General features: G+C 43.5%; 1 protein-coding gene across 1 annotated transcript in view; it reads right to left on the reverse strand.

Moving 5' to 3' along the window:
- Window positions 1-1,155: 1,155 nt before the first annotated feature.
- LOC139047052 (choline transporter-like protein 1) overlaps window positions 1,156-18,967 on the reverse strand; it is an 86,071-nt gene continuing 68,259 nt past the window's right edge. The window contains exons 15-18 of the mRNA XM_070521003.1: window positions 15,861-16,027; window positions 11,553-11,645; window positions 4,625-4,717; window positions 1,156-1,273 (exon numbers count right to left, since the gene is read on the reverse strand). Of these exons, the coding sequence (XP_070377104.1) occupies window positions 1,211-1,273; window positions 4,625-4,717; window positions 11,553-11,645; window positions 15,861-16,027 (416 nt within the window). The 3' untranslated portion in view covers window positions 1,156-1,210. The remainder of the gene's footprint in view (window positions 1,274-4,624; window positions 4,718-11,552; window positions 11,646-15,860; window positions 16,028-18,967) is intronic.

The raw sequence follows: 18,967 nt of genomic DNA on the forward strand, positions 1-18,967 counted from the left end.
ATTTTCGCCTACCAAAACCATTTTACATTTTCTTAAAATACAACCCATCCATATGTGATTGTCGCCTCTGGGAGATGTTAAACAAAATTGACCGCCCTTCCACTAATGTGAAGAGGGGCGCAAGCGAAGCTCGGGATCCACGGCTCTTCGTTGTTGTAACGCCTCGGCTTCGCACTCCCTCATGGCGAGGTCGGCACGTCGACGACGAGCCCTTTTGCGAGCAAATTCCCAGCGGCGTTCATCAAACGCCGCGTGTTCTTCAGCCGAACGCACGATGCCGTTCGTTCAACGCAGCCTGCTCTTCGGTAGACCGAACCAAACGCGCCCTCCGCGTCTCTCTGCCGGTGGGCCTGAACAGGCGGGAAACGGTGGGCAGGAGCCGAGCGAACACGCGATAGCACCCTCTCCTTCCTCCGGAGGGAGGGAACGCCTGTGATTGGCTCGCACCTTGCTCTGCGTCTACTTCTTCATGTATACAAAACCCCGCTTTAAAGGACGCGCACGATGAACCAAACAATAAAGAAAAAACCAGCAGTGGTTGAATTGGTTATCGTGGTGGTCTCGCAACCCGGAGGTCTGTGGTTCGAATCCGTAACCCAAGAAGCAATTTTTATTTCGTTCGGCTAGAGCTTTTTTGTATGGCAACACCAACGACGACATGAGTGAGACAATACAAGCTTCGCTTGAAAAAGGCATTGCTCATCATCTAAAGTGGGCCGTAGTTGTCGCTTGCTCTCTAAAGAGCGGCCAAACTTCATTGCAGGGTATTGGAGGGATGTTTTTGTAGTTACTTCTCTTCGCAATATTAGCTTATTGACCTCTTTAGGGATATCAAAGAAAAGAGCAGTTGGGATGAGCATAGGTGAGTGCAGGTGGTTATGGTGAAATGGTTTTTGTTTTTGTAGGTAAGGTGGTACTCCATTCGCAATTACGCTTCTTTCAAAGAACGAGATACTATTTGTGGGTGTTGTACAGCCGTCCATTCATTGCTTCAGTCGTTTTGAGATGTTCCCCTAGGTACAACTTATTCACCATATAAGTTTTCATCGCTTCATATTTCACAGAAATAGGTCATGGATAGAGGCGAGAACAACTTTGCCTCCAGTAGAAGGTCGGGGGCCGCCATTAGTGCGCGACACTTTATTAAAAATATTTGTTATCTTTTTGTTCAGTCTCTGTAGCTTGATCCACGTGAGAGTGTATCATCGCCCTATGACGTCACTCTCGTGCTTCCAATCTCCGGAATGTCGTTCTTGCTGTTATGCATGAAGGCCTGCAGTGCAAACAAGAAAAAAAAGTCAACCTAGTTTATCGTGCTAATTCACACACTACACCTTGTACGCAGGTAGTTTGCTACATATTTTTTGCGCAATATTACGAGATTCATCAACAAAGAAACAGCCATGATACCATCTTTCGTAGCAAATACATGAAGTTCATATTCAACCACTAGAAACTATTTTACAGAAATGGCAACCAAAGCAATAAATCGTAATAATCTTTCAGAAAATAAATCAGCATTCGTACCAAATATCAAAGCGTAGGCAATATTCACTGAATAGATGAATTCAGGTTAAACATTCGAAGTAACTAGTCTCTTAAAAGGGCGAAAATTGGTTCGTTCTGCACGATGTAGAAGGACAGCGCTAAATTCTCAGCATAGAGAACACAATGTACCAAAACGTGGGTAGACGCAGTGTATTGGTTGTTTTTAGAAGCCTAATTATCGCATCGCTGGTTTGATGCCGATTGATTGGATTACTCTAGCAATATAATCCATAAAAAGTGTTCGCACTTATGGAGCATAGAGAATGCGAACCACCTTAATTTTACCCGATGCACCCAGCGACCTCCTAACATGCGGCATTTTCTAAACTGAAGAGAATGGTAACCTTCAAAAGAACTCTTGCATCAATAATGCGCATATTATTACCAAAATTGTTGTCAGTCATCTTGTAAAACAAAAGCGAGGATAAAGCTCTCGGGTTCCTTCTATGTTGAGTGCCTCAGTTCCATCTAGGATGTTAACATCGTATTACTTGTAAATGCGGTTAACGTATTGTAAGTGTACATCATGTACATTGAAGAATAGTTTCTATGGCCTTACAACGTAAAACTATTCGAATGTGTTTTTATTCGACTCTCCTGACATCAACTTTTCGTAACATCTGACACTAGCATCGGATGGTGACTAGCCGCGTTGTTAGAAAAGGCCATGAAACGCTCGGCTCGTTTACAGGAGGTCAGTTTTGTTTGTTTTAAAGAGAATAGCATTGCCTTAGGCGACAGTATTTTCTTACCAAATCGGCTGAAACGCCGCAAGGAGCATGCAAAACAGGTGAGGGATTTGGAGCGTCGAGATAGCGCAGTGAAACTAGATGACCGCAACAAGAGGGTGGTGCCAGCCCATGCGATTGACCCGTTTGTTCTTGTTTAGCTTTCGATTTCTTAACGAAAATTGCAGTGGCGTGCAAGGCGACGAGGGGGGGCGGTAAAAAGGCAACTAAAATGCATTCTCAGCGAGGAACATTTGGTACAGCGATGTCGCGTACGAGCTAAAAGGACTCGACAGCGTTATGCTAGCTGCCAATGAATTTATGTTATTATACGTGAATAAATCCATTCTCTCTGGCACCTTCGAGTAGCCAGTGCCAGAGTGATCGACAGGCAGCCATTATCTATACATTTCGAAACAGGGCTATCTCCTGCTATTCCGAAAAAAAAATCAATTTTGTTCGGCATATGAAAGCACTTTATTCACATGTAGATAATAGTGCACACGTCACTTTGACGCGATGGGTTCTCGCGGTTTTGTGATGTCGCGTGACAGACAGAAGTAAGCGCAGCTGGAAAACTTTTGACCGTTTCTGGAGTGCTGAAGGTGCAAAAGGCGTAGTAGAACGGAAAGTCATATCCTTCCTTTGTTCGGTCTAATCATGCATAGTAAAAGTCGATGTGTCTTATCCAATGAATAGCTTTGGCGGTTTTCGTAACGTCACTTCAGAGACAAGTGTAAGAGGGAGTGGCCGGTGAGAAATTTGACCAATCCTGGAGGGCTGATTGGGGAAATGGAATAGAAACATTTGGAATAGCTTTACGTTATACCGCGCTTACATAGCAGCTAACCAGTGGTGGGACAAGCAGTGCCCGTCCACCATGGGCTACCACCTTCAGGATTTAAAGCGAAGCATTCTTCCGCTTTTCCACGTTCGTTGTTGCGTCCTACCGAGGAAGTCACTATAGCCTGTCAGGTTTTTTCTATGACGAGTTCTGATCCGGTTGGACCAGACACCTCTACAGATTGCTGCTTGAGACATTACATTGGAAATCGAGCCAACGTATTCCCCATCGTGTAGAAGTACACAGCCTTGAATCAGTAGCGATGCAAAAATATCAAGCATGGTATTCAGAGTCATGGGCACGGAAACCTGGCGCCAGAAAAGGAGACGACGGGCTACAAAGCGCATAAAAACAATCCCGCTCTCTTGAATGCAGTATACCTAGTTCTGGAGGGCAGCTTCATTGGCCCTATTTCAGCTTGCTCCGTCAAACTTTTCCTCCCCAGACCGCCTCTACTAATGGGGCTGTTGGTACGCGGTATTTGTAAACAAAATGCCTGTAACAACTGAGTAGGTCACACAAAATCTTCACCGAGACGTAGCGCTAGTGAGCACAACTGTCAACTGCCTAGTAAAACAATCAATCATGAGAAAGACCCGCGCACATATTGGCAGATCATAGAACTATCTGTAAAGCGCGCATATCTATTGACAAAATAGACCATAAGAGTGGATGGCCTGTTTCGATTTTTTTTTAATTTCACATATTGGGCTACTCATTTTCGGACTATTCTGCAAGTGCCAATGTGTTACATCTATTGTTGACAAATTTTCAAGAAAGGGCATGTGTCAGCGCAGTGCAAGCGGCATATAGAGGCCTTAAATATCTTTAAATTTGAGTCATGCTTACCTCTGCATAAACTTTTTAATATGAGTGTTACCTCGACAAGCGTCATGCGCTTCTTTCGTTCTCGTAGTATTGCTACGTCAACGTCCCATCAATTGGATATTCCTTATTTGATTTTCATTTGGCCTATCTTATGAATGGTGTAGTGCCTAATCAGAAACATCGGCAGTCATAATGCTGAAGCGTACATGATGGGCTAACATAACTGTGGCTGGAGATTATCATGGAATAAAAATAAGGGCACTTGCCTGCATTGCCCTTAGCTGCATAACCTGTTTCAGTGAAGCTGAGCGGCACATAGTATCGAGGCATTGTCTTGCACCTGCATATATTTATTGTTCATTAAAAGCTAATTTCTTGCCTTGCTCTCTATAGAACTCAACAAATTTTATTTGCTGTGCGATTCCGCTGCCAACACCTGGTTGCGTCAACAACCTTAATTCATTTTAAGCATGATAAATAGTTTCACACTGTAAAAATAGTAGCTGACGCAATAATATCTACCTATTCTAGATATTTGTCAACTTTTTGTGTTCCTTCTAGCGAGCTGTCGGAGGCAGAAACACTTGCCACTTGCGTCATCAAACTATAATTTGACTTTGTGTGACCTTTTTCGGGAGAGTGCGAGCAAATTTCCAGACACCTCTTTGCTGCTTACCCTCAAGGAATCTGTGACAAAATACGGTTTTGTCACTCCGTTGTTTTGCTCACAGTCCTCGCTGAAGCAGAGGAACAGCGTGTCCACAGCGACCTGCGAGTGATTGAAATAACCTCGTAGTTGATCTCGCTTATATATCACAGACTGTACAGTGCTGGGAATGCAGGTGCCAATATAAAGCCACCGTATGCAATGGCTTCTTAAATTCCGACTGCAGGTGTCGGCGCGTTTGCTTTGCGCTGAGCTACGAGCATGCTGTGTTTCTTTAGTAGTTACTTGTTTGAGCGAGTACCTTATGCTGTAGATTTTAGCCAAGACATTGCCAATTGACGGCCTGCCAACTGGCCGGAAATGGAGCCGGTTGACATTACTAGAAACACGTGTACAACAAAATGACATACATAAAGAAACATTCTGCATTTTCTTCGGAGGAACGCGTAAATCTTAAAGCCAGTCTAAACGCAGCCATCGCGAAGACCGCTACAATAAACCTTCCTGTACAATGAAACACTTTAAACTTTCCCGTTTGCTCATTTGTTACTTTACAACGGAAATACTTATGGGCCCCGCCTTTAGCCTCCTAATCCGCCGCTGAACTGCGCTGCGCACAGTTTAACCTGGCGAACAAAATCGCAAAGACCGAAGAGGAGCATCTGCTTCTCAGCAGCAGCTATGAAGTCGGGTGGCCCCATACCGGTGCCGTAGCAAATGCATTTTATGGGAAGATGATTTGCGAGGTGATACGTAAAATATGTAGTTTGTGCTAGAAACCGATTTCCACATGAATCTTTTGAAATTTCAGAATATGTTCTGACAAGGAACCAGCTGTATGCACCCTCCTTCACATTCCTCCTAGACAAACGAAGGACTATCAATACCGGCCTTAGCACGGCTTTTACACATCAGTGAATGAAGAGTGAGTGGCTCATCCTAGAAGATCCACAACTGCATTCTACATTGCGTGCCACTTATTTGGCACTCATAGTACACAACAAAAATCAAACAACCAAAATATATATATATATATATATATATATATATATATATATATATAGACGAGAAGAAAGGGGGTTAACCGAGGGACCCGATATTTATTAGTCATATAATGAGAAGCCAACAAACACATAGTGTTCTACTAGTACACATAAATACCCAAGAAAATGGATGGGGAAACGCCGCCGCGGTAGCTCAATTGGTAGAGCATCGCACGCGACATGCGAAGGTTGTGGGTTCGGTTCCCACCCGCGGCAAGTTGTTTTTTCATCCACTTTAATTTCCATTATTTAATCATTACTTTATTTCATTTATTAGGCACATGCAATTTTCCCTATGTTGTACTTGGTGTCAGTGTTTGTTGGCTTCTCATTATATAACTATATATATATATATATATATATATATATATATATATATATATATATATATATATATATAAATATATATATATCAATATATATATATATATATAACGGCCTGTCGAAGAGGTGTTTTTGGCTATCTACATCCTAAAAGGGTTCGCGTTCCTATGACGAAGGGATTTCCGTGCTCCTATTTATTTCTTTTAAAATTACTGACTGAAAGAAAAGGAAAATTAATTTCACTTAGAATGAGGCACAACAAGAATTGTAATTTGCATTAGCGCCATGCTGAAACGGTTGTGCGTCAGTTTTCACTGTAGTTTTGTTTTTTGTCGAGTCAGTATTGTCGGCAATAACTTTCACAAAATATATTGCAGAAGCATCCACCTTTCTCTTTCAATTTTCTACGAAATTCGTTGCATTGATAAAAAGGCACTTCAAACTCTCTCTGCAAATGACGCCTTACGCTCAGGCACTAAATAAGAACACTGCTCAGTCATGACACTTCAGCAATCATGCGTGCACAATATTGCTTAAAATAAAGCTCTATTCAAACTAGTTTCTCTTTCTCTACTTTAAAGGATATTATCGTAAAGCCTGCGAGCATTTTTTTTTGAAAACGTGCGAAATATTAAGCGAGCTTTTTCTTCAGGACCTGCCCGTTCCCAAATTATTGTTGACAAATTTGCGCTGTCAATTCTGCTGTAACGAAAGCACCAATTTATATAAGTTTGTGTTTCGGATTGGGTTCGGCACCATGACGTACAGCTCTAGAAATTTTGGCTGTTCTCTCTTACAGATTGCCGCATGTGTTCTTAGTCGTTATCATCAGTATTTTATCCCGACGCAAAACTGCCTGTCCATTCTGTTCCCTGTGCAGTCATCGACTTTCTCCAGCTATAGTGAAGCGCATCGCGTGTAGTTAGTTTACCAAAATTAAACAGCGGCAGGACGTGTTACGTTTTCAACATGCCTGAGATCAGCACGGGCTGTGAACGAAGCTACTTCTGGAACATTCGTAGAGAGTTTAAAGCCAGGACCAGACTGAGTGCTCTTCAATCGGTCCGGCAGCGCCTGGGTGTAAGATGGCTAAATCATGCTGCTGCATGATACAGTTAGGTTATGAGGTCAGTTCGTACAGCCATAGCAGAGACGATGGCTCTTTATTATTACTGCCAGCCCTCCGCCTGCGTTGCCTTGTATGATGCGCATGTTAAAGCAAATAAATTAATTGTGTCGAGATGTAGGGACTAAACCCGTATCCTGGAAGTGCAAACTTATTATTAGAGCTAGTTGCTGAGCAGACTCGAATCAGCCAAGGGACCTCCTATTTTTTGTTCCAATTTGCTTCTTTAGAAGCAAAAGCCTTGTTAAGCTGGAAGAAACTGTCTTCTGTCGTCAATGTGACGTCAAGCATCGAAACGCTTCAGAATACAGTTGCAGGTAATAATGACCATGTAACGAAATATGATATTGGAGTCGACAAATTTGAAACAGGCCATGTAGGTTGAGTTTCATTATCTATAGCCTCCCAGAACAACCGTCAAAATTTGCTGTGGTACCACTTCGGTCAGTGTCACGGATGACTATGTCTAAACTTGAAACCATGTGCAACAGTATAGACAGATGTCCCAGACTAGGCATGCATAATTAAGTCAAGGTATATCTCTTTTTACTTAAGCCTCACGCTCAGGCACTAAATAAGAACACTGATCAATTATGCCACTTCAGCAATCATGCGTGCACAATACCGGTTAAAGTAAAGCTCGATTCAAATTATTTTCTCTTTCTCTACTTTAAAGGATATTATCGTAAAGCCTGCGAGCATTTTTTTTAAACGTGCCAAATATCAAGCGAGCTTTTTCTTCAGAACATGCCCGTTCGTAAATTATTGTTGACAAATTTGCGCTGTCGTTTCTGCTGTGACGAAAACGCCAATTCATATGAATTTGCATATATAGTTGCAATGTTGACATCTTGAGTAATGCACATAAGCTGAAAGGTATTAGGATATGCGTCAATGAAGATATGAGTGCACGCGTAATGCATATATGGAAGCGTACTGAAGGAACTCTCTACCGATATACTAAGAAGTTCCCGCAAAATAAAGCTGCAGTTTCTTTGTCGGTTAACAATGTGAGCTGAACTTCGAACGAAGATCACATCGCCGTTATCAAGCGTGAATGCTGATCGATCAAACAAAGGAAAGACGTGGCTTCCCTTAGAATCATGTTTATCGCTATGAGATATCAGTATGCGTTGGCTAATAAATCGTTCAGTCCTATACTCTTTCCCGAATTTCTTTAACGGAAACCTGGTTGAATTATTTGATTCTGGATGATAACTTCCCACCACTTGGTTATACCCTTTTAGGAAAAGACAGAATGACCAGTCGAGGTGCCGGTGTAGCACTTTTAATAAAAAGTGGCATTGAATACAGTATGTCATGACAAAATGCGGATCTTGATTTCATCTGGTGCGAGGTGAGGTTAGATGGGCTTGCATTACCGTCAGCGCTCTTTACCGAACCATCAACACCGGTGGCAATTTGTTTGAAGTATAACGGATTACGTAGCAAGACACAAACTCAATTGGGAAATGATTATTTCTGGCAATATGGTTTGGTACAGGCTGGCTATCACTGTGCTCTATTGCTTGGGAAAAGCTATTTCGCCGATCGCTCATAAATGTGGTTTTATCTTCGGACCTAACTCAAGTTGTAAGCATCATTGCGCGTTAAGCTACCATTCAGGACTTCGTTTTCATAAACGCTCAGCTATTGGGAAATGGCTATGGCCGTCAGGTTCTTGAGGGTATGTCTGACCATAAGGCAGTTTTGGTCCTATTCAATGTGACACTTCACCTTAGGCAACCTAACTACAAATCAAATCAGAACATTTCTCGATCTTATGCTGCCTCTATTGCAGAGATGCCTGAATTATGCTATGACGGCTTTTTAACATGTAGCTATTTTTCAAGCATTGGTGTGTTGCTAATTAGAATTGTCCATTATTTGCAATTGCATCTCACAGTTTCTGGCCACCAAGTCCCTAAAGCGTAATTCTAAGACCCGTTAGTAGACACCTCTTACGCAGTATCAGAATTCGGAAGACGCGATTTTCTTCAGCTGGTGACGTCACGTCCTTGCTTAAGATCCTCGCTGCTACTCTAAAGACTAAAATGACCGACGCAAAGCACTTCTGTTTTCACAGCACTATAGCCAGATCTGAAGCATTTATTAGCCAGGTCGAGTCAGTTTTTGACTTCTCATGACGGCATTATCCAGGGTTTTTTCGGCGAACGCAGCAGTGCCTAACTTTCCGCACAGAGAAATTTGTACTGCAACTGTACGCATTTTTTTAAAAAAATAGGATACGACGAAATCTAACGGATCATACGAGATACTCAAGATATACCTAAAACGATATTTGCGAATGGAGCTCTTGCTACCTTACTGTGAATTTCAAGAAATCATTTGAACAAGACACCATTCTCCAGCTATGGAAGAATGCTAAAGCGATTCTAGTTTACAAAACCTCGGTAAACATGCAGTATGTAGTTACAGGAGAATTTCCTTGTTGTCCACCTGGCCCAACTATTTAGAGCGCATAGTTTGCAAAGGTTTTTGTGAGTAGCTGGCCAAATATAATGTGTCGTCTACTGCGCCACATGGTTTTCCCATTGATTTTTCCCCACGCTACAACTAATCAAATTTGCCACGGCATTGCTTCGGTGCTACATATTCGAGAGCAACTGGGTGCCATCATTATGAATAATTCAAAGGTGTCCGACACAATCTGTCACATCAAGCTCTTTCTTAGGCATAGGTGACGTTATATTGCTGGATTGGCTGACTGATTATTTGCAGTGAAAGACTCACTTTGTAGTTTTTAATAGCGCACATTTATCTGAAACGAACCTTAGCTGAGGGATCCGTCAAAGCTGAATATTAGCCCCACACTTTTCTATTGTTCACATCAATGATGGCGTTAAAGCTATTGGAAACATTATTGTTAGAATAAAGCTACACGCCGATGACTGCATGCGTTACTGTAAAATCTCGAGCAGTAAAGATAAAAAAATTGAAATAAGGCATTTGCCCTCTTTTGTCACTGGAGTGAAAAATTTTAGATAGGTGTCAATTTGAAGAAGACTGCAGTAACAACTATTGCGATTGTTAAGATACCCCTATAATATACCTACAACGATAATTTATTATATAACTCCCTAATGAGGTAAAAACCTAGGGTTATTATTCACACCAATTGTAAAGTGCATAGACGTGTATAAATATTCCCTGCAAATGCTGAACGAAAAACAAGGCTACTTAAAAATCCACCTCAAAAGCGTACCAAAGGAATGCAAGTTAGATGCTTATGAAAACTTTGTAAAACTTTCCCCTACTTGAATAAGCTTCGGTTTTGGGGTCGCCTCATCATGCTTACAATGTCAAGAAATTTCATTGGCCAGAAAAATGCCATTAGATTAATTCTTTTTTGTTTTGCAGACGTGACCACCATTTCTCCCCTTCGTCACACGCAAGGGAACTGTCATTTCAGAGCCTAGCATACAGACACATTATTGACCTCATTATACTGATATATGAGACTTTTCATAGAATTTCATCCATAAATGCTCCCGACCCGCCGTGGTTGCTCAGTGGCTATGGTGTTGGGCTGCTGAGCACGAGGTCGCGGGATCAAATCCCGACCATGGCGGCCGCATTTCGATGGGGGTGAAATGCGAAAACACCCGTGTGCTTAGAATTAGGTGCACGTTAAAGAACCCCAGGTGGTCGAAATTTCCGGAGCCCTCCACTACGGCGTGCCTCATAATCAGAAAGTTGTTTTGGCACGTAAAACCCCATAATTAAAAAAAAGCTCCCGTTTATGTTGTAATTAGGACTGCGCCACGTACTGGACCCACCAACCCAATAAATATTGCTGCTCCTAGTTTATAAATAGATTGTATTAAGTTCTCTTTTTTTCCAAATAGTATTAGGCAATGCAATAATCTGGAATAATCTGGAAGAATCTGGAACATTCTGGAAGGTTCTGTGCGTGACGGTGCCTCCTGATGAGTTTGCAAAATATTTTAATGTATGATGGTTTTGTGCTGTGTGTTCTTATTACGCAGGCTGTAGCGCAATCTGTAGTCTATGTCCCATATTAGCTTGTAATTCCGTACTCAACTGTGATATGCCTTTCTAAGCAAGATAGCACAATTTGTAAATAAATAAATAAAGTAATTGCAATTAAGCACTCTTGATGCACGAATTGTTTCTTCCCCTAGAACATCTAGAGAGTGTCCATGCAATAGCTTAAATCTTTATAAATGAAGAAGCAAAACGCGGTCGTCTAAAGAGGAAGTTTTCTAGACAATATCTCACAGACATAGCCCTACTATAGGGTAGTACGTATTTGCATAGCCAGCTGTGTGTGTTTCAAAGACAGGCTACAGCTAAAGAAGTACAGGGCCACAAATCCAAGAGTGCCACATTAAAAAGCGGTGTTGTCACTGTGGTGGGCAGCCAATGACACATGCACCGACATCTTATCCACACTGCTCACCTCATAAAGCGATATACAGGAATCAGCTATATAGTATACAATGCAGCCAGCTGCAATCAAAGGAGCCCACACGTACACCGTCTTCTGGGTTTCCTGAGCACAGCAAAAAAGAAAAAGTTGACAGTCACTTCAGCATGCGCACAAAGAGGATGAAGGTGAAAGCCTGCGCTATCGTGAGACGTTTACTAAAATACTTGACATTCTCATTCTAATGGCTTTTTACTTCCTCTTACTTGTTTTCCCCCACTAAAGGCCGTGAGTTAGAGTGCTTTAATTAACTCTATCTTAATTGCATGAATCTTATTTAACACAGCCTTATTACCACCAGAGGTCATGGGTACAACTCCCACAGTTCGTCGTGGATTCTACCATCAATGATGGTATCATACATTTCGGTGCCTCTGAACCTTGGTCCCGCCGAAGGTCGAGGGTATGGCTCCTACCAAAGGTCGTAGGTTCCACCATCAATGGTGGGACCATCACTTTTGCTCTCATTGAATTTTGGTCCCACCAAAGGTCGAGGATTCGATTCCACCAAAGGTGGTGAGCTCGAGCGCCTTAATTAACTTTGCCTTAATCAACACCAATGGTCGTGCGTACGAGTGCCTCAATTAACTCTACGTTAATTAACTGTGGCTTAACTTCGCCTTAATAACCACCAAAGGCCGTGGATTCGACTCCCACCAGTGGTGGCATCATCATCAATTTGTTGCCACTGAATTTTCGTCCCAGCAATGCTCGTTAGTCTGAGTGCCTTAATTAATATTGCCTTAATGAATGCCAAATATTGTGGGCTCGACTTCCACCAATGGTCAAGGGTGGCACCATCAATAGATGGTGTTATTAAATTTCGGTGCCGTAATGCCGGACGATCAATTTTTTGATTTCGTCGAACAACAGATTTTACGACCCTTGAGGCACTTAAGGCTTTCACCTTAAAAAATGTCAATCCTGACTGGTCCTCGTAAACGAAATAGTATTTTTACCATGCACACCTGAATCATCGGCGTATCAAAACGCCGTATCAGCTGCAGTTTTTATTATCATCAATCAACCAGGAAATAGAACTTCGCAATACCCACTGTGTTTTTTTTACTTTTCTTTTTAGTGACTGCTGCTGTACCCATGCCGGATGCTGTTTATACGACGGATGTAGAATGGTGTAAGAAATGTTAGGCAGGCGCACAGACCTTGGCATGACCAGCTTGTTCTGGCGTCGAGGGTTATTGCAGTTATAAAACGCTACCTTTGACAACGCTTCCTCTATTAAATAACAGAACAGGAGAAGGGGACTGTGCACAGGGCATGTTAAATGTTAATGTAATCCTGGCAGTGCGATAGCAATGTGTGTCATGTTCAGCTTGTGATTGGTGTATGTTGTATCACGTAAAGAGTGCCCGTGCGCAGAAAAGCAAAGATGAAGCACCAATCATTGCTTTTCACTGTGCGAAAAGGTACACCATACAGCAAAAACTCTTCTAAAATACGAACGAACTTCTCCCTATGTATTTCATTGCTAATGTCACGCATATACATACTGGCTGATTTGTCTCATTTGTGACATTACAAATTCAGCATTTTGTAGAAGCAATTAAGCGGTCAAGGAGTTTCATCCGGTTCATGCTACCAGGAAAGTTGTAGCAAATAAAAAAATTGAAAGGCATCGCATAAGTTTGGTAGCTTACTGCCGGAAGGTTCCCTCAGACGCAAACCCCAATCAACAATATTTTCGAAAGTGTGTTTTTCATATCAGGTTTTAGTGTCGAGGTCAATGCAGTCGCTTCCTTTCTACGGAAGCAGCAGCCATTCTTATGTGTCAGGTGCATAAAACTGCGGCAGCGATAAACACCGAGAGACCTCACGAAGGCTTTCGGAAATCAATTTTTCCCATCTAGTTCACTGATAAGAGACGATGAGCGCGCAGAAGTGAAGAAAGCTTCGGTGGGGCCGCACTAGCACACTGAAAGTAGATAACCGAGTGAGGAGAGTGATTCTCAAGTGCACGATAGGTCCACTCCACCTTTTAGATTGCGGTGGCTGGTCGAAAATCTCGGTAGCATGCAACGGAAGGATGAAAATGCCACTTAGAAGCTACTCTGCGACGAAGAGTCGGCCGAGCAATTTCGTATACGTGCCGAAAGGGCTTGAACACGTCACGCTGCCACAGGAAATATTTTATGCTTCGCAGAGAAATCCATTCTTCCCCGGATCTCCAAGTAGCCTTTGCCGAATGCATGAGCATTTGGGGCACGTTAAGCACGCTTGGTGGCGAAAAGTAATCCGCAGTGCCCCACTATGGCGTGCCTCATAATGAAATCGTGGGTTTGGCACGTAAAACCCCATAATTCATTCAGGGCCATGTCTAGGCAACCATCGTTTATACATTTTGGAACGCGGCAATTTCCGACTATTAAGAGAAAAATTCAGTTCTGCAATAAACCAACTTTAGTGCGTGGTGACATTTGACGTGGTGTTCTTGCAGTTTTCCGATTTCACGCCGCACAGATCATGTGGGTCCAGTGCTAAAAAATTTCCCCACTAACCGAACGCTAATGGCACGAAAAGACGTTGAACCGGAAATAATCTGTTTTCTTCAGCCTAATCACGCCGAGTCAGTGTATAGGCGTTATATGGGGGCGGGGAGATTTCGCGGTTTCCATGGCGACTCGAAGTGGGAGTGGCTCGAACAAATTCCGGCCGATTGCGGACACCTAATAGCAGATATGGGACAGAAGCAAACTGGAACAAGTTTAAATTAAAGCTTGCTTACTTTGTGGTCGAAAGAGAAAGTGCTGGCGTCACGACTTGCATGTTTTTTTTTTCGTCAATCCTTCGTTCTCGTGGAAATAGGTACCTATAATACATTACCTGTAGAAAATAGTAGAATCCACTTATATTATGAGCTATTCAACTCTGGTTCTATTCGAACCATCGAGGACATGTAGCGCCTAAAATATCCGTGTGCCCCAATAAAGCCCATTTCACCATTCGGTAATAATGATGACAGTCTAAGTCTGCCGCTGCAATGTAAGCAATGGTTCTTTCACAAAAAATATTTCCGTGACAAGAGGGCTGGAAAAGAAAGCCTCGGGTGCGTTTGTACATCACCTATCGCCTCACCAAATGTGTTTTACAAAAGGACTCCTCATCGTAACCGTTTTTGTATAGCGGTCCACCTGACTAAAATTGTCAGTGACGCCACACGGTAGAAATTGATGACACGCACAATGGCTTCCGGTAAAAAATGCTAAGCTGTACTAGAACATAGATAAATGCATTGCTTGTCACTCTCACTTTATTACAGGTCACTAATAAGACATCAATCACTGAAATTTATTGCCAACCGCCTGCTCTTTGAAACCGTCATCATTTCTTTCTTTCTTGATTTTTTCGTCTACTGAGCCACTCGTAATCAGAACGAAATGAAGTTTAAAACGCTGACCAGGTCAAGGTGGTTTACATTCACTGGAGGCGTCCTGCACATAACTTCTAATTCAATAACAATTAACAAATTGTAAATGAAGCGTTTTGCCGTATTTACTTATTCAGAGGTTGTCAGGTCAGAGGCTTTCCGAACAATTTCTTAAACTCCGACTGATTTAAACTCCATCGGGCAGAACAGGTGCTTTTTTGCATATTGGCTTCAACAAGGCACCCGTGTGTGATGACGCCAATTGAGGTGGAAGCACCAAGGCTTATAGTTAGTCGGAAATGCTTTAATGTGAAGTGACGATTGCCCTCTCTATCGCTCGGGTCGCTCCGAAGACGAACGTAAACAGGCTTTTGTGCTTATGCCTATGTGTGTTTGCGTTCACGGTTGCGCCTTCAGAGAAATCATGTGCCAAAACCATGCCCCCATTATGAGGCACCCCATAGTGAGGTCTTCGGGAGAATTTTGGCTGCATTACTGTCTTCAACGAGTTTTTATAATTATGAACAGAAGGTGATCTTTTTTTTCGTGTAACCCCACAGAAGCGCAGCCAATGGGGCCGAGAGTGAACGCAGTACCTATATCTCAGCGGCGCGACGACGTAGCCGCTGAGTTAACGTAGAGGGGTAGATTTCAAAGAGCTAAAGATAAAGAAATAGTTGAAAGGCTAGCGCACTGATTAACAGAAATTTCTGACGTGTAAATTCGCCTTCTTTGCTGATCTGCCGCACCAAAAACTCAAAAGGCTACACAGGGGAACGCAAACATGAATTCCTAATACCATAATTTCTCTTCTTTTTTTTTAGAATCACAAGACACTCGAAGTGCAGAATGAGCGTGGTTAAGTTTAGTTTCAAACTCACTGAAAGCTGCCTTACCTTGATGATCCAGAGTCCGCTAAACACTGCCAGCAGCGCAACGTTGAATTTGGCTAGGAAGAGCACGAACCCAGAGATGGTGTCGAGTCCCGCCACCTGTTCGCAATGGCGGTCTAATAGCCGCATCGCCCTCCGACCGCTGGTACGAAAGCTCAGCCCATGCATCGCTGGAACGAGACACGCAAAGGCGTGCAAAGTGCTACCCGTCACCTTTGGAAATGCAATTTTAAGATTGCTCTTACCAGTTAATCTGCGCTTGCATTAAAAAAAAAAGTTCTTACGCCAGAATTTCTCGTAGCAAAATAAAAAAAGGAATCCCATTTAACCCTGATGGTGGACAAATTATTAGCGGTGATGGATGGCCAGTGGCAAAAAGGCAATTAGGATTGGAAAGCTTCGTGAATTAGGCGCCTTTATAGCAGGTCTGCAGTTTTGAATGTTTACCGAAGAATCCCCATTTTCTATCCGAATGACATAAAAGCGGGTTTCCCCTTTCTATCGGCCCTCCTGACAAGCGACAGCGATACATAAACAACGCTGGATGAGGCATTGTGCTTGCAATTTCCGTTGACGAGAATTAGAGCATGGGAGTGTGCAGACTTTTTAAAGCACTTTGGCAAAGCACACGAAGCGTAAATACAAACATCTAAGAGTAGGAGCTTCTTTGTGAGGAGAGCCAGGCTGGTATCACTCCCTAGAATCTATTAACGGCCCACACTGTTACTCGTCTACGCCGTTTAACTACCAATAAGCTCTTTGAAGTACACCGTGGAAAGTCACAGTTGAGTATCATAGAAAGAGGCATCAACCACAGCAAATGGACGTTTTAGGAACGATCCGACAACCTTCAGAGGTTGTGGGATCGTTCCCCGCCTGCGGCAAGCTGTTCTTTTTTTATCCAGTTTTATTTCTAATAATCTATCGTTTCATTAATTCATTTATTAAGCACAAGTAATTTCCCCTATGTTGTCCTTGGTGTCAGTGTCTGTTGACTTCTTATGCTTAGACTAATCAAATTGGGCACCTCAGTTAACCCCCTTTTTCCACCTTAGTAAGCTATCACTGACAGTCTTTGGGCTTAGGTGACTTGCACATCGATGAGTAGTACCAACTACAGCGCACACGAGCAATTTAATCGCCGTATTTTGTAATCGCAGGTTGTAGAGGCATCAATTTTTAGTTGCATAACGTCGTAAGCAGTTCGCGTTTCGGGAAAATGACAGTTGAGAAAAGTCTGCGTCACAGTGGAGCTTCAAAGCGAACAAATTTAGTACGTGCTTGAAAACCCAAAGCGACACCTTGTTCACCAAACTCATGCAACACCCACCATACCAAACTATGCGATTGCGAGGAAAACGGGCATTTATTGCAGTTAGAATTCCCAGGACACCATAAACCCATTGCAATATCTGCCTACCTATATATTTGCGTGCCTTGCACCAACTCGGGTCACTGGGCAGTAGTACATGGTGCTGCGATAGGGCATCGGGCTGCGGTGCTGAGGGAACCCTATTGTAAGGTCGCTCTGATTGTTCGGGTTCTTAAGTCTCACGAATCGGCCTCGTGCTTTGTGTATAGAGAGGGGGTTCACTTCCCCCCATGTCAGCGGGGCGACAGTTGCTGTGTTATGTGGGGTCACAGGCAACGCGCGGGGTTGGGTGACGCGTCGCGGCAGGTGCCAGGCGGGCGTGTGCCGATTACTGGAAGTCAGTATTGTGCGCACGATGTTGGCAGTCCGCCGACGGGTCACACAGACCAGCCTTGAAACGAACCGCTGTACAAAAGGTATTGTGGGTCTGGCGCCCGAGTCCCTGACTAATTGGAGGCGCCGCCGAGGTTAAGAAGGACTTAGCAACTCTGACTCCATGCCGCATGCAGTGAGCATGGACCTAATCCTCTACGCGTCCGGAACGTAATCGCCAGCCTTGTTGTTGGGTGCGACTGCCTGCGTGGTTTCGAAGACCAGCTTACCGTGCACGCTGTAGGAATGCGGTGCACACGTAAAGAGTGCATTCGCACGACGGCGTCTTGGAAACACGCACTCAAAGAACTTTGTCTTGTAGACAATAAGTTTGAAGGACAAGGAGGGTCATCCGTCTCCCAGACGGCCAAACTTTGAGTACAGCGGCACTTCGTGGTGCCGGTGCCCCTGCTTCCGAGACATTTGCAGCCTAGACGCCGTTGGGATTTGAAACGGTCTAGCGATAACTTGTTCGGGCCTGGCGTGTTTTGCTGAGCCGGTCACTCGCTACGGAGAAATGAGAGGGCAGCGGAGTTTTGGCGAAGAAGGAAAAGAGCTTTGTTTTCGAATATGTTTATTTTTAAGAGTAAGCCCATCCCTGTGGGTTGTGGCTTAACAAACGGTTGACTCTGATTGGCAACTGAACCTGTGGGACGGGCCAACGGCCCTACCGCCTTTTTTCTTTGTATATTTGGGCTATAAAAATCGGGACGACATGCTGTCCCTCAGACTTGGCTGAAATCAGGATTGCTGATAGATCAGTGAGCCTCCGTACTATGTACGTTAAAACGAGTCTGGGCTCTAACAGTCATTGAGACAGTAGAAGAGTGAGACTTTGTTTCTCAATTGTTCAAGTTTGTAATGTATTTGTTTTACCTGCCATGTATATAGAAAAGTTCACGTATAAATATTTCTTGTACATCTGACCTCATCGTTTCCTGCCTGCGTTTGATCAACAACTGCCGATCATCATCCGAGAAGCTTCAAGTTCCAACGGTGAAGCGAGGACGGAGAACGAACGAAATTTTACTGGCGCAGCACGACAGGATCGGCAAGTCCCACAACGAGCAACGAGCAGCGAGCCAGGCGCAAGGAATCAGAGGGCCACCAGCGAATTCCGCAAGGGGTGCAATTCATCTGGACAAGGACGTCAGGCGGCGCCCCCAGCAGCAACGGGTGAGCGGGATTCCTTGCGTTTTGTCTAGGTTGGCATGGCTGTTGTTCAGTGAGGTTAATGGTGTTCACGCGCAGAACAGCAAATGCGAGTGAGGCTAACGTAAACATTGATACGGCATCTGAACAAAGAGAGGGTCAGAGACGGCAGGAGCTGCAACGCGTCGGAGAGACCGAGTCTGAGACGTCGGAT

Source organism: Dermacentor albipictus, chromosome 6 (assembly GCF_038994185.2).
Source record: "Dermacentor albipictus isolate Rhodes 1998 colony chromosome 6, USDA_Dalb.pri_finalv2, whole genome shotgun sequence".
Lineage (NCBI taxonomy): Eukaryota > Metazoa > Arthropoda > Arachnida > Ixodida > Ixodidae > Dermacentor > Dermacentor albipictus.